The following is a 20,527-nucleotide window of genomic DNA, read 5'->3' on the forward strand; positions in this document are numbered from 1 at the left end:
CCGTACCCGAGAAATTTACCGTAACCTCGAAAGACTTTCCAACATAGTTTTATCTTTTTAAAAATTCATGACACTTAATGCACCCACCCATGCACCCTTCTACTTACCCTTCTCTCATCCTCACACCCAATGATTCACATAAGCAAGCAAGAGCACATAGGAGCACATAGAAATTTCACATAAAGTTTCACAAAATCATTTAGTCATAAAAACATAGAAATAACCGAAATCTTAACATGCAAAAACAATCTAACATCAAAGTTCACTAGATCTAGCATTTTTACAAGAATAAAATTCAAGACTTCCATCTTTACATTTATTCAAGCAAATACACTAGATCTTCACATGCAAGAGTATTTTAAACCAAATTAGCACAAATTCTTAGTTCTTAAACCATTTTTCATAGAAAACACTAGATCTTAACATGCAAGACTTTGGATCAACCATCAATCACTAGATCTTAACATGCAAGACCTTAGATCAACAATCAATCACCAATCTTAACATGCAAGGCTTTAAAACATCAATCAACACAAGATCAACACATGCAAAACACAAAATAAACCACATAAGCAATTTCAAGCATTTTTACCTCAAAAATTCGAAAGTTCCTTAGTTAAGTCAAAAATTCATTTTCTTTTCAAAATCAACAACCAAACATTAGATCAACACATGCAAGGCACTAATTAAGCCAAATAAGCCATTTAAAACATTTTTCCCCAAAAATTCGAAAGTTTCATGGCTAGGCCAAAAATTCATTTTCTTTTCAAAAATCAGCAATCAAATACTAGATCAACACATGCAAGGCACTAATTAAGCCAAATAAGCTATTTAAAACATTTTTCCCCAATTTTAGAAAAATCATAGAACTTCAAGAACAAAGTCATCTTTTCAAAACACTAACATGCAATCATCATCTAAAACATATAATCACATAATAAACAATAAAACACATAGAAACACATAAAAACACATAAAAACCGAAAATACTAGTGGTGTTGTAGGTTTGAGCAAGAATTCAAGAATTCTCACCTATACTCTTTAGGGGAATGATTTGTTAGCTCTTTTCTCTCTAATACAACAAGAGATTAAGAGTTAGATTAGGCATTAAGAAAATAAAAAGATGAACAAAAGAAAGAGGAGGAGGAAGAGCTTTGCTCTTTCGGGAAATGAGAGGAAAGAAGAGGGAGGAGAAGCTTACTCCTAAGCTTGGCCGAAAATTCTCCTCTTGTTGAAATAGAAGGAGACCTTAAACTTATAGATAGTGAGATTGGAAGTGGAGAGTGTATTTTGATCTTGGGCATTGGAGGTATTTATAGAGTTTTTGGAGAGTTCAAAGCCAATGGAGAAGAAAGGGAAATACATCTTTTTGTGGGGGTGATTTTGCAATTTCCGAAAATATGAGGTGGTGGTGGTTCTAGGGTGGTTCAAGCTTGAGAAGGTGGTGGCTATGGTGGTGGTGGTGGCTGCCGAAATGAAGGGGAAGAAGGGAGGAGAAGAAAGACCTTTGGTCTTACTTAAAGGAGTGAAAAGCATGCCTAGTCTATAGAGTAGGGAACTAGGCTTGAGTATTTCTTTCTATGCTCAAAGTACAACCACACCAATGCATGTCTAATACTAATTAATATGCAATTTAAAAATCATGTGTGTGTGTGTGAGTGATGTCCGAAAATTCAAGAAAATGTGGGGAGCATTTTCTAATTTTCGACATTAATTAAAAATCCTAAAATGCATGATGAAAATTCAGTTTTTTAAAATTTTGTGCATGCGTAATATGATGAAATGCTCATTTAAATTACATGCAAGATTAAAATTCTAATTCATGAAAATAATTTATTTCGAAATAATATCTCGAAATATTTCCTAAGCACATAATTCACATAATCACATAATTCATATATTTCACATATTTCACATAATCACATAATGCACACAATAATTCACATAATCACATATTTCACATAATTCACATAATCACATAATTCATATATGTCACATAACTACCTAATTCACCTAAATACTAACCATGCAAGAATTATTATAAATTCTAATTTCGCAATTATGCACATAAAGGTGGTAAAAATTATTTTATCGAAAATGCGGGGTGTTACATTTACTTCAAGAATTTGTGGGTGAATCTTCTAGAAAAAGTAAATTTTCAATCTAGTCCTCATTTTTTTTTTTTCTGATTTTCTTCAACTCTTTCGAATTTCCCCAAAAATTTCATGATTTTCCCCTTGTTTGTTAAATGTGTGTGCTATTACGTGATTGTGTACTTGGTGTTGAGATTCAAAGCATGAATTGTGGGTGAACCAATGTTTAGATATAGGAATTGCCCTATTGTTCTTAATTTCGAAATGAAAAAAAATAAAAAAATTTGAATGACTTGGGTTGGTTGTTTAACTATCTATTGTGGTTTGTAGTGGCGGATTCTCACTTTAAGGTGTTGTGATTGATGTAGGAGGGATAGGTACCGAACAACCGGTGGAATCCAAAAGACATACCAAGTTGGGCACGCCACTTGTTCGACAAAATTCTCGAACGAACTTCCGAAAGCTTTCGACCCTCCATCTCGCGCAAATTCAAACGAAATGATGTCACCGGCTAAGAAACTCTTAAAAACGGGCGAGACCACCAAGAAGGCCCAACCAAATGTCAAGGAGAAGGCTCCGGCAAAGGGAAAAGCCCCACCAAACAAAAAGGCAAACTCTCGAGGCAAGGGAGGCCAAGAAGTCACTTCGAGCACACCACCAGCGTCGGAGGTGCCATCAACACTTCATCCTTGACCACGTAGTCCTCGAACCAGGCGATGAATTTTTGTACGTGAACGTCGAGGCCAAGAGAGAATTCATACGTCGCCATAGCCGACCGTTTGTTCCCGAAAGGGAATTGGATATCTACGGCATGGAAAAAGAATCGATCATAACAAACTTTGATCGTAGAAAATGGAAGTAACTGGCCAAAAGACCGGAGGACTACAACGAGAATCTAGTGAGGCTCTTCTATGCCAATGCCGGTTTTCACAAGGGGCCGGTGGTCGTTCTTCGAGACAAGGAGGTGCGCTATGACGCCGCTACAATCAACAAATTTTTCCACGTACCCGATGTCCTGACCGAGCCGTTTCAACAACTGAAGATGGCAACAACCTATGAGCAGCTGATTCAGACTCTATGCCCTAGGGGTTCGAGGTGGAGACTAAGAGAGTGTTAGAATTTATTTCGTGCAGATATAAATTATTTGTGTCAGATTCAGTTTTTCGTTACTGTTGCGTGAAGTGTTGCAACAGTTCGTGAAGCAGTTCGTAAAAACAGTAATAAACGAGACACAAATTTTAATGTGGTTCGGATACAACTGTACCCTACATCCACGGGGACCTGCAAATAAAATTTACTAATTTTTAGTTTTACGAATACAATAATAGGACTTAATCAAAATACAAAGACTCCCTCTTTGTTGACGCCGTTCTTGTAAACTACGCTGAATTATAAATCTTTAATTTGCAGCACGTCCCTTGCTCCGCACGGTTGAACTCCCTTCAACGTTGAATCCCTCAGTCGGCGGATCGATCTCCTCCCGAGATCTATTTAAGCCCCTCTCCCGAAGAACCGATCTTCTTTTTGTATAGAAGAAGCAAACTTGTGATACTCCTTGAATCTTGGTGTCTTCACCACAAAGCCTTGAAGCCGATATATTTTCTATGAAAATCACGTATCACGATGGAACTATAAAAACGAGAGGAAAAATATTTTCTGTGAAAAATTTCTCTCGATCAAAGACGTTCCGGGAGCAGCAAAAATAAGAGCAGAAAAATAAAATTTTTCTCTCCAAAACAAAAAACATAAAGTATGAGGCGCCGTTCTGCTGTGTTTATACATCTACGGGTGATAAGAATCCTACAAGGAAAATAGAGTCCATTAGGGTTAGGAAACTCTTAATTACGTAGGAAACAATATTTTCAATACAAGGAAACTCTTTAGAACAATAATTCCTATTATGAATCAATTAATGACAAATTAAAAGAATTAAAAGCTACAAGGACTCTTCCCTTCTTTAGCTCACGGTATATGCAAACTTGTGGCACAAGTTTCCTTAATTCTCGTATAATTAGAATCCATGGGATTCTAACAATCTCCCCCTTTGTCGTTTATTGATTATAATCATTTTCTCTCACTGAGTAAAAAACCTGAAAATAAAACAATCAGATGATTAGACGGAAAACAAATAAAACTAAAGATCATCATCAACTCTTTCAACAAGAGTGGCATCAACTGCTGCAATAGTCAGTGCCACAGTTTCAGCAACTGTTCCCACAGTAGTGGCTTCGGCAGGTGGTTCACAACGGAGTCAGCTCCCCCTGCATGTGTATCTCCCTCTGTGAATGATCCTTAGGCAGCTCCTCTTGTAAATGACTTCATTCTTGTGAAGATCTAAACCAATTAATGACAATAAACACAATATTAGAAAAAGTGAAATTCCTTCTCTTTTGAATACACACGTTCAGGTGTTAGTGTGGAGAGATAATTTATATCTTCTCAAATTATCTAATGAGATAACTAAGGAAAATATGTTCCTCATATTAATACACATCTCCACAGAATTCCACTTGGTGTTGTGGACTTAGAATCCCACCGAGATTCTAACACTCTCCCCCTTTGGCATTGATTGGTCAGAATATTTACTCCCCCTAAATATATGATACCTGCATGAACAAGGGTTAGCAAATTCAGAATAACATCTGCACATATAAACTGTTGCAACAGTTTATCAAACAGTTCACCAGATAGTGTAAACCGTAAATAAACCATAGTTCCAAAATAAAAGCAGATAATTCGTTCAGATAAGCACGAGATAAAAGGATATGCAGTAGCAGAAACAACTTCTCTTCACAATGCTTATTATTTGTCCTATATTTCTGCCCAGCAACTGTCTCATGCACTGTTTCAACAGTTGTCTGAACTCCCCCTGCATTCCTGCACTGTTCCAGCAACTGTCTGATGCACTGTCGCAACAGTTGTCGGAACTCCCCCTGTGTTCATGCCATCGTTACTGTTCTTTTCTCCTGTTCTTTTCTCCCCCTTTCTGGGCAATCACCATGCAGAGATAACTCAACATGGACTAATGATCTTGATGATTCAAGCAAGCTGTTCAAACACTTAACAAAAAGATCAAAACGAAGAGAGAATCTTGGAAGGAAGTGAGAAGAATCACTATACATAACGTGCACAGAAAATCACAAACTCACAAACTCAATACCACACGATAATTGCAATGCGAAAATCAAAGGATAGTGATATCAAATCCAACATTAAATAGCAAAGACTACAGACTTTGCCAAAATTCATAAGAAACGTGGAAATGTGAGGAGTAAGCCCAATCGATCCGGTTGCAACAAAAAAAAATCAAATTTAACCGGCACATAAACAAAAATCCCGTCTCTCTCTCTCCTTTTTTTTTTTTTTTTTTTTTTTTTTTAAATAATGCCTAATGCAGTACAAAAAGTAAACATGAGAAATAGACATGAGTGAAGAGACATATGTGAATAGGATACTGCATGGACAAACAAAACATATGGGATTTATCTTCACATTCACGATAAGCGCAATCCCCAAAAATCCGACTGCCAATGCAACCAACAAACTTAATAATCCCAAGTCAAACACAAAGATGCTCTTATTAGGTAGCGTACACACACGTCTAATGGTAGCTTTTTCCCATGAAAAACAGAGCAATTAAAATGAACGAGATTATGGTGGTCGTGCAATGTGTAGTCCACTGGGCTTTCTAATTGAGCCTTGTAGTGAGTGTTCGGTCAAGTGGTTTACTGGCTCGACTCAACTAGGCTTCGAACTATTCACTGACCATATGTATAATTTATATTGGCCGTGCAATGTGTAGTCCCCTGGGCTTTCTAATTGAGCCGTGTAGCGAGCTTTCGGCCACGTGATTTACTGACTCGACTCAAAAAGGCTTCGAACTATTCACTGACCAAATGGTTGTAGATATATATATTAGTAACAGTAGTTCAAGAGTAGCTTTCACTCATTAAAAGAGGCAGCTTTTCCCTATATAAACATCCAACCATGACAAGACTATTCAGAGAAATAAATAAGTTGGAGCCTTTTAAGTAATCATTTTGGGAATTGGTGAAGTTCTACCCCACAAAATATAGAAATACACGAAGTATCAAATTCACATTTGTCTCAATCATATGCAATATGCTTAATGCAGGTCCTATATGAGATGCAAAAACATATGAAGTGTCCTACCTCTAAAAGTTGCAAGTCTGGACACACAGACTGTTGCAACAGTTCATGCAACTGCATCAAATTAAACAACATAAATTCCCAGCGATTTTCGCAAGGAATCAAATTTCTGTGCATCAAGGGTTTTTGCAAAAGCATCAGTTAATTCATTCTCCATTGCACCATAATCAATTGAGACAACCCCCTTTTCGACCAAGCCCCTTATGAAACAATGACAGATATCAGTAAGCTTAGTTCTCGAATGCTGAATAGGATTCATAAACATATTTTTCGCATTCAAATTATCACAATTCAGATTACCAAGTTTTTTATTCCCAAAACTAGCTTTGTCACCAGAACTGTTGGAACAGTTAGTACTATCATCACATGAGTTTAAAGAAGTAATGGCAGATAAACAATTAAGATCAGACTTCTTTACCCAGATTTTTTGTTGAGTTTTATTCACTAAATCAACCTTTATCTTGGGTTTTTGAGACGACACAAAAGTGTGATCAATTTTAGCGGAAAGTGGTGAGCGGGCCATTATTCTTTTAACCATTTTCAAGTACTTAAAACACCTGGGTCGTATATGACCAGAAACATGACAAAAATGACAGGTAGGAACAAAAACTTTTCTTTGAAATGGCTGTGTTGGTGCAACTGTCGCAACAGTTTGTGAAACAGTGGATTGTTTAACAAAATTGATTTTTCTTTTTGGATCTTCTTTCTGTTTCAATGCATCATTAGATAGTTGATTACCCCCTATACCTATACGACAGTAGTTCGGCTGATTTTTGTTCAAAATTTCATTCAAAGTTACTCTACCAGTATTAAACTTAGAAATAACATCTTGGGTTTGAGCAAATTTAGCCTGCAAGCTATCTATTTCTCTACTAGAAGAAATAACATTTTGTTCAAGAGTAGAAATTCTTACCTTTAACACTTTATTTTCCTCTATGAGAACATGCTTATCATTTTCAAGGCGCTTATTTACGTCAGATACTTCAAGCCACTTCCGGTACATTTTTTCATATACATCTTTCACCTCTTCGAGGGTTGGCTCTTCATCATCACTACTGCTCTCAGATTCACCTGCAAAATTAAATGATGAAGTCAGACTATTGTCCTTATTTAAAGATAATTCATCATACCTGAAATCTGTCGGACAGACTGTTGCAACAGTTCGTCCCTCGGTTCTGCTCATCGAAGTAGTACCGCTGAATGCCATAAAGTTAGTGGTTTGATCTCCTTTGTTGTTCTCATCCTCATCACTGTCCTCTTTATCACTCCAAACAGTGGTGAGTGACATCTTGTTTTTCTTCAAAGTGTTCGCACACTCGGCCTGAATATGTCCAAAACCCCCACACTCTCGACATTGCTTTCTCCTAGACTTTGCATCACCAAAATAACCATTATTAGAAAACTTTTTAAATTTGTTAGGGTTAACAGACTTACCTGATTGAGAGGAATTTTCTCTATTTTCAATTTTTTGACGCAGGCTTTCGAGGTTATTTGACATAATTGCTAAGGATTCTTCAACATCAATGTCACACTCATGAAATGTTTGGCCTTGTGAGATGCCATGGGAAGCTTCAGCTTGGAATGCCACATTCTTCACCTTTTTCTTTTCTCGAATATTTGCTCTAAAATTCATTTCTTGGGTTTGCAGTTTACCCATGAGTTCATCTAGCTTCAGTGTGTTGATATCTCTCACTTCTTCGATTGCTGCAACTCTGTAAGCGAATCTTTCTGGTAATGAACGTAGTGCCTTTCTTACCAACTTTGTTTCCGAGTATTGTTCACCTAGTGCATACGATTCATTTGAAATATCACACAGCTTAGCGTGGAAATCAGCAATCGTCTCGTCCTCCTCCATATGAAGACTCTCAAATCTCGTGGCTAGCATCTGCAGCTTAGATGTTTTAACAGTTGATGTGCCTTCATACGTCACTTGTAGGATCTCCCATGCCCTTTTTGCTGATTCACATGATGCTATCAGTTTGAACTGATTGTCACCAACGCCACTGAAAATTGAGTTTATCGCCCTTGAGTTGTAATTGGCAAGTGATATCTCTTCATTAGTCCATGCTTCTTCTGGTTTTACCGTTTGCATACCATCCGTTCCTTTAGCCATGGGTGGGGTCCAACCAGTCACGATAGCACGCCAAGCTCGTTCATCAACGGACTTGATGAACATCTTCATCTTCGATTTCCAGTAAGAGTAATTTGATCCATCCAAGAGAGGTGGTCGTACTGTAGACGCTCCTTCACGATGGAACATATCTGCACAAAACAAATTAAAAAATTAAATCCCAAAATCTCACTAAGTGTATCTAGTGACAGGCTCTTGATGCCAATTGTTAGAATTTATTTCGTGCAGATATAAATTATTTGTGTCAGATTCAGTTTTTCGTTACTGTTGCGTGAAGTGTTGCAACAGTTCGTGAAGCAGTTCGTAAAAACAGTAATAAACGAGACACAAATTTTAATGTGGTTCGGATACAACTGTACCCTACATCCACGGGGACCTGCAAATAAAATTTACTAATTTTTAGTTTTACGAATACAATAATAGGACTTAATCAAAATACAAAGACTCCCTCTTTGTTGACGCCGTTCTTGTAAACTACGCTGAATTATAAATCTTTAATTTGCAGCACGTCCCTTGCTCCGCACGGTTGAACTCCCTTCAACGCTGAATCCCTCAGTCGGCGGATCGATCTCCTCCCGAGATCTATTTAAGCCCCTCTCCCGAAGAACCGATCTTCTTTTTGTATAGAAGAAGCAAACTTGTGATACTCCTTGAATCTTGGTGTCTTCACCACAAAGCCTTGAAGCCGATATATTTTCTATGAAAATCACGTATCACGATGGAACTATAAAAACGAGAGGAAAAATATTTTCTGTGAAAAATTTCTCTCGATCAAAGACGTTCCGGGAGCAGCAAAAATAAGAGCAGAAAAATAAAATTTTTCTCTCCAAAACAAAAAACATAAAGTATGAGGCGCCGTTCTGCTGTGTTTATACATCTACGGGTGATAAGAATCCTACAAGGAAAATAGAGTCCATTAGGGTTAGGAAACTCTTAATTACGTAGGAAACAATATTTTCAATACAAGGAAACTCTTTAGAACAATAATTCCTATTATGAATCAATTAATGACAAATTAAAAGAATTAAAAGCTACAAGGACTCTTCCCTTCTTTAGCTCACGGTATATGCAAACTTGTGGCACAAGTTTCCTTAATTCTCGTATAATTAGAATCCATGGGATTCTAACAGAGAGCACTGGTTCCGTCGGGGGGAACTTTCAAGAGAAGCAAAGGTGTGGATGTACTTCGTTAGTAGCCGGCTCATGCCCACAAAGTCGACGGCCAAAACCTATGCCCCACGTCTTACACTGATATATGCCATTATGAAGAGGACACTTGTGAATGTGGGCGCGATAATACACATTGAGATCCGACGATGCTTGGGTGATACCTCTCTGGGTCTGATGTTCCCCTCCCTCATTACTACACTGTGTGATCGTGCAGGGGTCCCCACATACGCCGATGACCGGATTACCAGGGCACCACAGCCTATCTTCCCTAACCACAAGCTCCAGCCAGCAAGTGTACCCCAAGGCGAGGGCGACACAGATATACCAGATGCAGGTCCCTCAGATGTTCATGCAACTCGACCAGAGCAAAGGGGCAGAAGAGGCAGACAAGAAGCAGAACCACAACTCCCAGAGTATGTCGGCAAATGGATGGATGTTATGGAAGAAAATGTGGGATGGTTCAAGAAAATGATGAAGGCCATGGCTGGAGCGCTCCAGTTCAGGACCGATGACATTGTCGAGCCACAACCATTCCCACCACGACCCCGATATGACGGAGCATCAACCTCCACCGCCGACGAACGGCAGCCACTACGCTGGTGGCACAGTCCTAGGAGGAGCACGATCGGGGACAACAGGAAGATGAGGGACGAACCAACGAGGAGGATCAAGACAACTAGGGGACGTTGTGTTTTCTATCCCTTTTACTTTTTATTCTGCTTTTGAGCATAAGGACTATGCTAGAGTTTAAGTTTGAGGGTGGTGTTTGTTGAACCTGTTTGCTTTTGTTTTTATTTTTCGTTTGTTTTGGATAAGTCGTTGGATTGATATTTCGTTTACGATGTATCTTTGCTAGACTTTGATTTTTATTTTATTTTATTAATCTTATTTTGATGTGGTCTTTTGCATGCATATCATATAATTTAGTTTCATTTATGTATTTCAATTTCCGTAATTATGTTATGTTTTTCACATGCATTTCATTTAGGATCGAGTGTAAGTTGCATTTCCGGATTCTATTGAAGCAAAGCAATTAATGAATTAGTAGATTGGCTAGTTGACTTTAAAATTTAAATTGTGCATAACTGGCTAATAATAGATGAACCTTCCGACTGCGTTTTTGCAACTTGTGTGGATAGCCTTTCGGATCCTTTCCGATTAAGCTTAAGCGCACTTTTCTGAGGGGTACAATAGTCTGAGGTTGGGGGGGGGGGGGGGGGGGGGGGGGAGTTAGAATTGAATTATGTGTTCACGATTTCGAGTTGTTGGCTAAAAGTTCTATCAATGGTCTTTATGTTTTTATTTTATGTTATGGTGTTGATAAATAAATGTTTAAAAATAATAATAATAATAATAATAATAATAATAATAATAATAATAATAATAATAATAATAATAATAATAATAATAATAATAATAATAATAATAATAATAATAATAATAATAATAATAATAATAATAATAATAATAATAATAATAATAATAATAATAATAATAATAATAATAATAATAATAATAATAATAATAATAATAATAATAATAATAATAATAATAATAATAATAATAATAATAATAATAATAATAATAATAATAATAATAATAATAATAATAATAATAATAATAATAATAATAATAATAATAATAATAATAATAATAATAATAATAATAATAATAATAATAATAATAATAATAATAATAATAATAATAATAATAATAATAATAATAATAATAATAATAATAATAATAATAATAATAATAATAATAATAATAATAATAATAATAATAATAATAATAATAATAATAATAATAATAATAATAATAATAATAATAATAATAATAATAATAATAATAATAATAATAATAATAATAATAATAATAATAATAATAATAATAATAATAATAATAATAATAATAATAATAATAATAATAATAATAATAATAATAATAATAATAATAATAATAATAATAATAATAATAATAATAATAATAATGATAATAATAATAATAATAATAATAATAATAATAATAATAATAATAATAATAATAATAATAATAATAATAATAATAATAATAATAATAATAATAATAATAATAATAATAATAATAATAATAATAATAATAATAATAATAATAATAATAATAATAATAATAATAATAATAATAATAATAATAATAATAATAATAATAATAATAATAATAATAATAATAATAATAATAATAATAATAATAATAATAATAATAATAATAATAATAATAATAATAATAATAATAATAATAATAATAATAATAATAATAATAATAATAATAATAATAATAATAATAATAATAATAATAATAATAATAATAATAATAATAATAATAATAATAATAATAATAATAATAATAATAATAATAATAATAATAATAATAATAATAATAATAATAATAATAATAATAATAATAATAATAATAATAATAATAATAATAATAATAATAATAATAATAATAATAATAATAATAATAATAATAATAATAATAATAATAATAATAATAATAATAATAATAATAATGATAATAATAATAATGATAATAATAATAATAATAATAATAATAATAATAATAATAATAATAATAATAATAATAATAATAATAATAATAATAATAATAATAATAATAATAATAATAATAATAATAATAATAATAATAATAATAATAATAATAATAATAATAATAATAATAATAATAATAATAATATATGGTATTGTTGTGATTCATGCTCTGATTGCCCCGCCTTTCTGACTCGAGCTTAACCCGTTGGGTGCACCTCGTCGCCTAAGTCTTTCGAGCTGTCAAGCTTGGGGGTTTGTTGGACTAAAGTTCGATACATGGGTCAGGGAGATAACACAGTGGTGTCGAGCCTTGCACGAGTCACGATTATGCCTGTTTCAAAAAAAAAATGGAAAAAGAAAAAGTTGTAATAAAAATCACCAAAAATATTGTTGTTATCATTTCTTATTGAATAAATAGACCTACTTATGCCCAACTCGAGTTTTTGAATTTCAGAATCAAAACTTACTTTTCACCCACATTTCTACTCAAAACCCTCGATGATTGTGCTTATTGTTTAATTACGGATTCTCGAGTCTATCTTTCATTTTGGTGTAGAAACAACTAATTGCGTCGGTAGGAAAGTCGAATACCTGAAGCCGTTTGCCATTCTAAGATTTTAGGTTATCTAGCTCGTTTTATCTTTGGAATTAATAGCAATGCTTTGACCAATCCGGCAACTTTGTGGGTGTGGTGTCTGAAAACCGTCACGAGACACAACTCGTCCTTTGGGGGTACCCAGGGGTTCAACGGCTTGTTGCACACGCTAAATGCAATCGTGTTTCCCCACGCTAGTGGCCTAGTTTAGATTGTCGTTTTTGTTCCTTTTTGTTTTAGTTTCGTTTTGATTTACTCGGGACGAGTAAAGATCTAAGTTTGAGGGTGTGATAAGTGTTCGCTTTGTACGATTTTTGCTTATCAAATCTTCGAGTTTTGGTCTTCATTCGTCCGAGTTTCGGCAATATTTGTATATATTATTGTGTTTCTTGTTTTATTTCCCTTTTTACGTTTTGTTAGCTATTTTTGCCGAGTCGAAGCCATTTGGAAGCGAAACCGATTTTTCAAGCCAAGAAAGTGGCCATTAAGACCCAGATCGCGATCTGGATGCAAATTCCAGTGAGCAGCAAATTAAGACCCAAATCGCGATCCAGGAAAGTCGGATCGCGATCTGGTGCAAATTCCAGTAGCATCAAGAAATTGGGGCAGATCGCGATCCGCACTTCCTAGATCGCGATCTGGAAGGCGGTTCACTTTTTTACGAGAAGCCAGATCGCGATCTGACTTTATTGGATTGCGATCTGGCACGATTTTCGAGGGCAGATATTTTCAAATGCAAAGCTTCTTGAGGAAGCTTTGCAATTTACTTTAAATAGAAAGGCCCTTTCATTCTTCATTTCTTCTTCGATTTTTTACGGTTTTCGACACTTTTTCACGGGAATCATCAACGGGGGTTTCGACTTGGGTTTTTCTTACTCAATTTCTTTACGTTTTGTTCTTCATTTCTTGTGTGCATTCTTTTGACACTATGTTTGTTATGAACTAAGAACATTTTCTTCTACGGCAATGAAGCATTGTATATATTGATTTCGATCGTCATTTCTGTTATCTATTTGTCGTGTTTCGATTTCGTTTATGTTTTCATGTATTAAATGCTTTTGATTGTTTGATCAGCTCTCGGATTGATATTAAATAAGAATGAACTCGAGAGAGAATTTCTTGTTTGAAGTTAGGAAAATATAGCTCGGGGTGTGGAAACGGAGACGTGATGCACTTCTGGTAGCCCTTAAGGACTTGACCTAAATGCTCTCTTAATAGCAGGTTCTGAAGGGAGACGTCGGACCTGTGAGTAGACTCTAACTACACTGGAGACGGGGGTTAGAGTACTTTAGCGTCTGGGTTAACGAATAGGAATGTGGCGTTAGATAACGGATTTGTAGATCGTTGTTGATTATACATAGGTGGATGTGGCCCTAGAAGTTCCTTTTAAACCGAAGCCCTCCCGTGTTGAGTTGTCGCTATTTTATTTACGTAGATTCTATATTGCATGTTTACGATCTTGCATGCTTTTAAATTAGGGTTTATCACCATTCCAAATATTTACGATCGGCAAGATAATACAACGATAATATAATTACACTACTCAGCATGTGAATGTACAAGGTCCATGTGGATCGATATCCGGAACCACTGTTCTGCAAAATGCGATACTGTATACTTACGGTAATTTATACGTGAGGAAAACGCGTATCTGTAAGCTAGCCGATTGTTAGTATGCTTAACAAATTGAAAGTGAAAAATTGAATCAAACCAACAATACTATCAAGAGTAGCACCTTAACTAGCCAGTGACTTCCTGCAAACGCGGAGGTCTCTAAAGACTTGAAGGCAATCTCCTTACACAATAACCGAATTACATCCTTTCTGTCGAGCTAATTCCACCGCAATCCTGGCCGGTTGCGCTTCTCCATCAACTGGCTGCGGTCTGCGCATGAATTGTTGGACCTGCCAGTATAAAAAAATGTACATATTTTCATTATTTTATAACTATTTAAATATTTATAAATAATTAAAAATTCAAAAAACCGGTCGAACCTCGTTGAACCGGTTGAATCTCCGGTCCGGTTTTCAAACATTGCTCTTTTTCCTTTGTGTAACCCCACAAGGTTTGAACGAGTCACCAAACTCTTTACAATAATAGAATAATAAAATCTTTTTGACCAAATTTTTTTTATTAAATATTTAATATCTCCATAATTAAAAATCATAGATACCCATCGATTAAATAAATCAATACAAACTTATTTCATCAAATATTTATCCCTTATGTATAAAACAGTTTACAATACATAATTAAAATTCCAACATGAATGAAATTAAACCCCAAATACAAATCTTATCTTTCAAGAGAAAAATAAATTAATTAGCTACTCTCTTGGGGAGAGAGAAAGAAGAAAATACGGATGAAACGACAGAGAATATGAATCCAATGAAGAGAACACCAGCTGCCGTATTTGCTTTGTTCAGAAAATTATGCTCAGCATCACTCGCATCTGCCCTGTTCAAATCCACCGATAGCCCGAAACATGCAGCTACTCCAGTTGCCAAAACGTACGATAGTGCCTGCCCGATGCATCAAATATATTTAATTTTCTATTTTTTCTCGTAAATTTTGACATTAAATTGATTCTTAAACTAATTGCATAAGGTTTTTGAGAAAAAAAAATACATGAAAATAAAATAAATTTTTAATGTGTATACCTTGTCACCGAAGAATTCAACGAGAGCGAATCCATCGCCTCCACGACGATTTCCGGTGGTCACGTGAAATATTGCGAATAGAGTTTGAAGGATCGTATATGCCATTCCGATCGCGGCACTCGCCAACATGTATCTGCACCAAGTCAAATTCAGTGTGTTGTATAATTAGTCCTGAAATTTACTATAAAGTAAGTTTGAACAAAAGTTACTATATAATTTATAATTTATTGCCAAAGGGAAAAAAAATTAAAAAGACGCAAACTTACTCATGTTCATGATATTAGTAGTTATCCTGCCATACGCTATTAATTTTGGGGTCATTACAGTACTTATTCATAAAGAGATCCAAACAAAAATCTCTTTTACCAATAAGTCCACACATGGTTCAAATTTTTGTAAATGACTAAAATAACCCCTCATACTTTAATATGCTCCAATTTCATCCTTAACTTAATTTAACCTCAATTTGACCCCAAATTTCACAAATTATTTAATTTTGACCCAAAACTTTTTTTTTCTCAAATTTTTTGTTCAAATTTTTTTTCCCGCCGGATTCCGGCGTTGACCAGCGATCAACGTCGGTCTCCGTCGTTGACTTTTGAATTTTTTTTTTCTTTCGGATTTTTTCGCCGGTTTCCGAGTTGACTGGCGATCAACGCCGGTCTCTGGCGTTGACTTTTTCGAATTTAACTTTTTTTTTTTCTTTTCCTTTTCTTTCTTTCTATAACTTTTTTTTCGTTTAAACAACAATATTGCTGTGATTGGCAGTAATATTAACTATATTACTATTAAACATAGTAAAATTAACTAAACTACGGATTAACACAGTAATATTGCTATATTAATCTCTTGCACAGTAATATTAACACAACAAAACTCATTATTATTGTATAATAGAGTAATATTACTATGTTGACCGTTCAACAAATGTAAACATAATAAAAAACCAAAAGAATTAATATTACTGTAAGTGATAGTAATACTACTATAACTACAGTAATATTACCGTGAACCACAATAATATTACAATAATAGACAGTAATATTATTACGTTACTCTGTGAATAACTCAAACAAACAAAAAAATCCAAACAAAATAATAATATTGATGTGGTTGACAAGTATATTACTATAACAACAGTAATATTACCGTCAACCACAGTAATATTATTGTGTTTACAGATATTACAATAATAGACAGTAATATTATTACGTTACTCCGTGACTAACTCAAAACAAAACAAAAAACCCAAAAACATAATAATATTGATGTTGTTGACAGTAATATTATTGTGTTTACAGTTATTTTACTGTGAACGACAGTAATATAATTACGTTGACTTGTCAACAAATCAGAAAAAATAAAAAATAAATAACAAAAAATAAAAAATAAATAACAAAAAATAAAAAAATAATAATATTACGTTAATTTACTGTCAAGGGCAGAACAATTACATAAATGTATTGTCAACGGCAGTACAATTACGTTAATTAACTGTCATTGACAGTATAATTACGTTAATTTACTGTCAGTGACAACAAAAAAAAAAGTCAAAATTGGGTTTTTGTGGACAAAATTGATTAAATTGGGGTTACAATTAAGAATTGGGGATAAATGGTTGGAGGTAATATTGACATATACATGAATGTTTCTTTTATTTATAATAAACATTAAATGGATGGGGTTATTGGTGAAAGAGATATAGTCCATAAACCTAGTATAATAAAGATGTTTGGTTGGGGACTTATGCACAACAATCCATTACTTTTGTAGGTAGGATTGAAAACAAACAATTTTATTATAAAATGTTACAAATTAGGATATGATTAATACTTTTAAATTAGAGATGTTATTGATAAATCGCATCGAATGCTATAGTACTTCAATGTTTTAAATACAAGATCTAATAACACAAAGAAGCATGTATTTTTTACTACCTAAATTTTAATTAATTGATCAGTAGAAAAATAATTCGATATATTAAATTGAACGAGTCCTTAGTTCAGTACTCCCCGAACATCGAATTTAACTATTGATGTTCGACCAGTCTATAATAAATATCATTATTTTTTATCACAATTAAGAAACAATACATTAGTATGTTAAATTAAGGTAGAACACTCATAATTTATACATCCTCCAAAATATATATATATATATATATATATATATATATATATATATATATATATATATATATATATATATATATATATATATATATATATATATATATATATATATATATATATGGGAAATTGGCTAGAGACCCCTTATTCTGGACTTATATAGGTAGAGATCCTAGTTGCTACATGAATATAGGCATAGGTCCTTTATCACATAAAAATAATATAAATAAAATAAAACAATTAGTTTATGTACATAAACACCCTCAATTAATAAGAAAACAAATCTCATACACACTCTCTCTCTCTTCAACCTTACGTATCTTTCTTCCTTTATAATCTCTCATATTTCTCTTCCTCTCCATCTCCATCTCGTGTCATTGGCTTTTTTCTTCTGACTTTTTTTTCTTTTCGATCAACACTTTTCGATTTTTTTTTTCCGATCAACTTCTTTCTTTCTCTATACCCTTTCTCGATTACATCTGTTCGATTTTTTTTTTCCTTTGGAATTCGAATTCTTTTGGATTATGTTGTAGGGAAGGAAAAAAAATTGAAGCTTTACATTATTAGATGATTTTTCGGTGAAAGAGTTAAAAGCGGACAACAAACATAAATCGCTCATTGCTTGCACAAGGTGAGTTTTTTTTTCTCGTTTTGTAGTTATCTGTAGTGAGTTTATAATGTTTGTTTGTATTTCTAATTGATTTTGGTTCAATAAATAGCAAAAAACAAAATAATGAAACAGCAAAATCAAATTGTTGTTGCAAACTGCAAATTGCATTCGATAACAGTAGATTTTGTTGCAAACTGCAAATTGCAATTTTTGCATTGATAGAATATTTTTTATAATGTTATTGTTATTTTTTGCATATTTATGATATGTATGATATTTTTGTTCTGTATTTTTATTTTTATTATTTGCATTTACATATTGCATATCGATCATATTTTCATTTTATTGTTTGTATTTAAATGATGCTGATTTTTTTACTTGTTCGATTTATTGTTTGTATTTGGTGAATTCATATGTAGTTTGTTGTTTTAAATTCAATAATGCAAGTTTTAATTATTAGTTTGCTATTTGCATTTTACAGAGACAAAAGCGGGTGGTTGCGGCAGTGGCGCGGCGTTCGTAGCAGTGGTGCGTTTTTTACTACCTGAGTTGTTACCGAACAACAAACAATTTCTAAACAGCAAATGACACGAATGCAAATTGGGAAACAACAAATCGAACGAAGGAAATGGGAATGAAGGCAAACTGCAAACGACTTTGTAAATTGCAAACGCTCAGACACCCAAACCTATGGAAGACTTCAAAATTTGTGGAGATTTTGGTTTTGAAAAAACAGGGAAGAATCGATATCAAGAGATTTGCAGTCCTAATTTTCGGATTTGCTGTATAATATAGGGAGAAAAATAGGGGATTTGATTTTGAGGATTTATTTTACCATATATTGATAGGGGTATTTTTGACAAATTATAAATAATAAAATCTGCTGGAAATTAGAGTTTATTAGATGGATTTTAACACATATAATCTCTTAGAGGAGGACCTATAGCAAATTGCCCGATATATATATCTATATATATATAACATACTTACCGGTATGCATAGAAGTTGGTGGACTTGATCTTGATTGCTACGTAACGGGTATACGTGGTGCCGGTGTTGTAACGGGTATACGTGGTGGCGGTGTTGGTGGAGACGATGATCAGACATATAACTAAGGAAATTAAAGTGATCAATCTTATAATAAGTGCGACCACCGGCGAAACCGCTGTCGATGGTGGTGGCGCCATCTGTGTACAGTTGCTTCTATATATATGTGTGTATGTATATATGCTCTGCTGATTATTATGAATGAGAGTTTAACTAGTTATATCTTCTTATATATACTAGTTACATATATACATATATATGTTTGTATGTATACATAAAGTCAGGTCAACGACTCGAATTGCACAGACCATTATCATTTGACAAAGTCAACTGGCTAGAATCTATAACTTTAAGGTTTTGCGTGAAGTATCTACCTTAACCTCATCTTTAATTCTATTGTATATTTTGGCATATAATTGAAATATTAAATCTCCCTCTAACTATGTAGCACGGACACGGAAATAGGAATGCAACGAAAAGGACACGGAGAAACAGCATGTCTTAAAAAACGGGGATACGAGAATTTGGGGGAAACGTATCAATATTAAAAGTATAAGGACATATTTGTAAATATGCTATATAAAAATATATATATGTTTTTAGTTATATATAAATTATTTTTATATATTTCCATACAAATATATTCAAAATAAAATATTATTATCAACTATTTATTTGCAATTGATCATTTAATCGTGTAAATAATTAGGAAAGCAATTGAAAATTTGTCATGCAAACATATTACTAACTTCTCACAAATTGCAAAATGACTTATAAGGTGTCTGGCAGATGTTCCAGAGTGTCGGACACGAAATGTGTCCGAAACGCAAAAACGTTGAGAAATTGAAGTTTTCGTGATATACATAACCTTCTAGGGTTTAATTGACCCACGCATTAATTTTTCTAATGGAAAATATTTCAAGTTATTATAAGAATTTAATGGTATTATAGTAATATATTATTATTATTATTATTATTATTATTATTATTATTATTATTATTATTATTATTATTATTATTATTATTATTATTATTATTATTATTATTATTATTATTATTATTATTATTATTATTATTATTATTATTATTATTATTATTATTATTATTATTATTATTATTATTATTATTATTATTATTATTATTATTATTATGTATGTATCACTAAGAGCAACTCCAATGCTAAACATCAAAATTGGATTATCAAATACTCATTTGATAATTAAGATAATAGTTTAATATCCATTTACAATTTATGTACTCCAACCATGGTTATCTAAATCAATGATCAATTGGAAGTTTTTTAGTAGTTTTATTTGTAATTGCCACGTGTCATT

At 32.9% G+C, this 20,527-nt stretch overlaps 1 protein-coding gene across 1 annotated transcript; it reads right to left on the reverse strand.

Moving 5' to 3' along the window:
* Positions 1–15,027: 15,027 nt before the first annotated feature.
* LOC148770198 (CASP-like protein PIMP1) lies at positions 15,028–19,407 on the reverse strand. The gene is made up of 3 exons (XM_088818929.1): positions 19,137–19,407; positions 15,408–15,540; positions 15,028–15,269 (listed from the first exon to the last, which is right to left on the reverse strand). The coding sequence occupies exons 1-3, from the start codon at positions 19,331–19,333 to the stop codon at positions 15,066–15,068; spliced, it is 534 nt and encodes a 177-aa protein (XP_088675055.1). The 5' UTR covers positions 19,334–19,407; the 3' UTR covers positions 15,028–15,065.
* Between the last annotated feature and the right edge of the window lie 1,120 nt (positions 19,408–20,527).

Source organism: Erythranthe guttata, chromosome 6 (assembly GCF_056151865.1).
Source record: "Erythranthe guttata isolate IM_541 chromosome 6, IM_541, whole genome shotgun sequence".
NCBI lineage: Eukaryota > Viridiplantae > Streptophyta > Magnoliopsida > Lamiales > Phrymaceae > Erythranthe > Erythranthe guttata.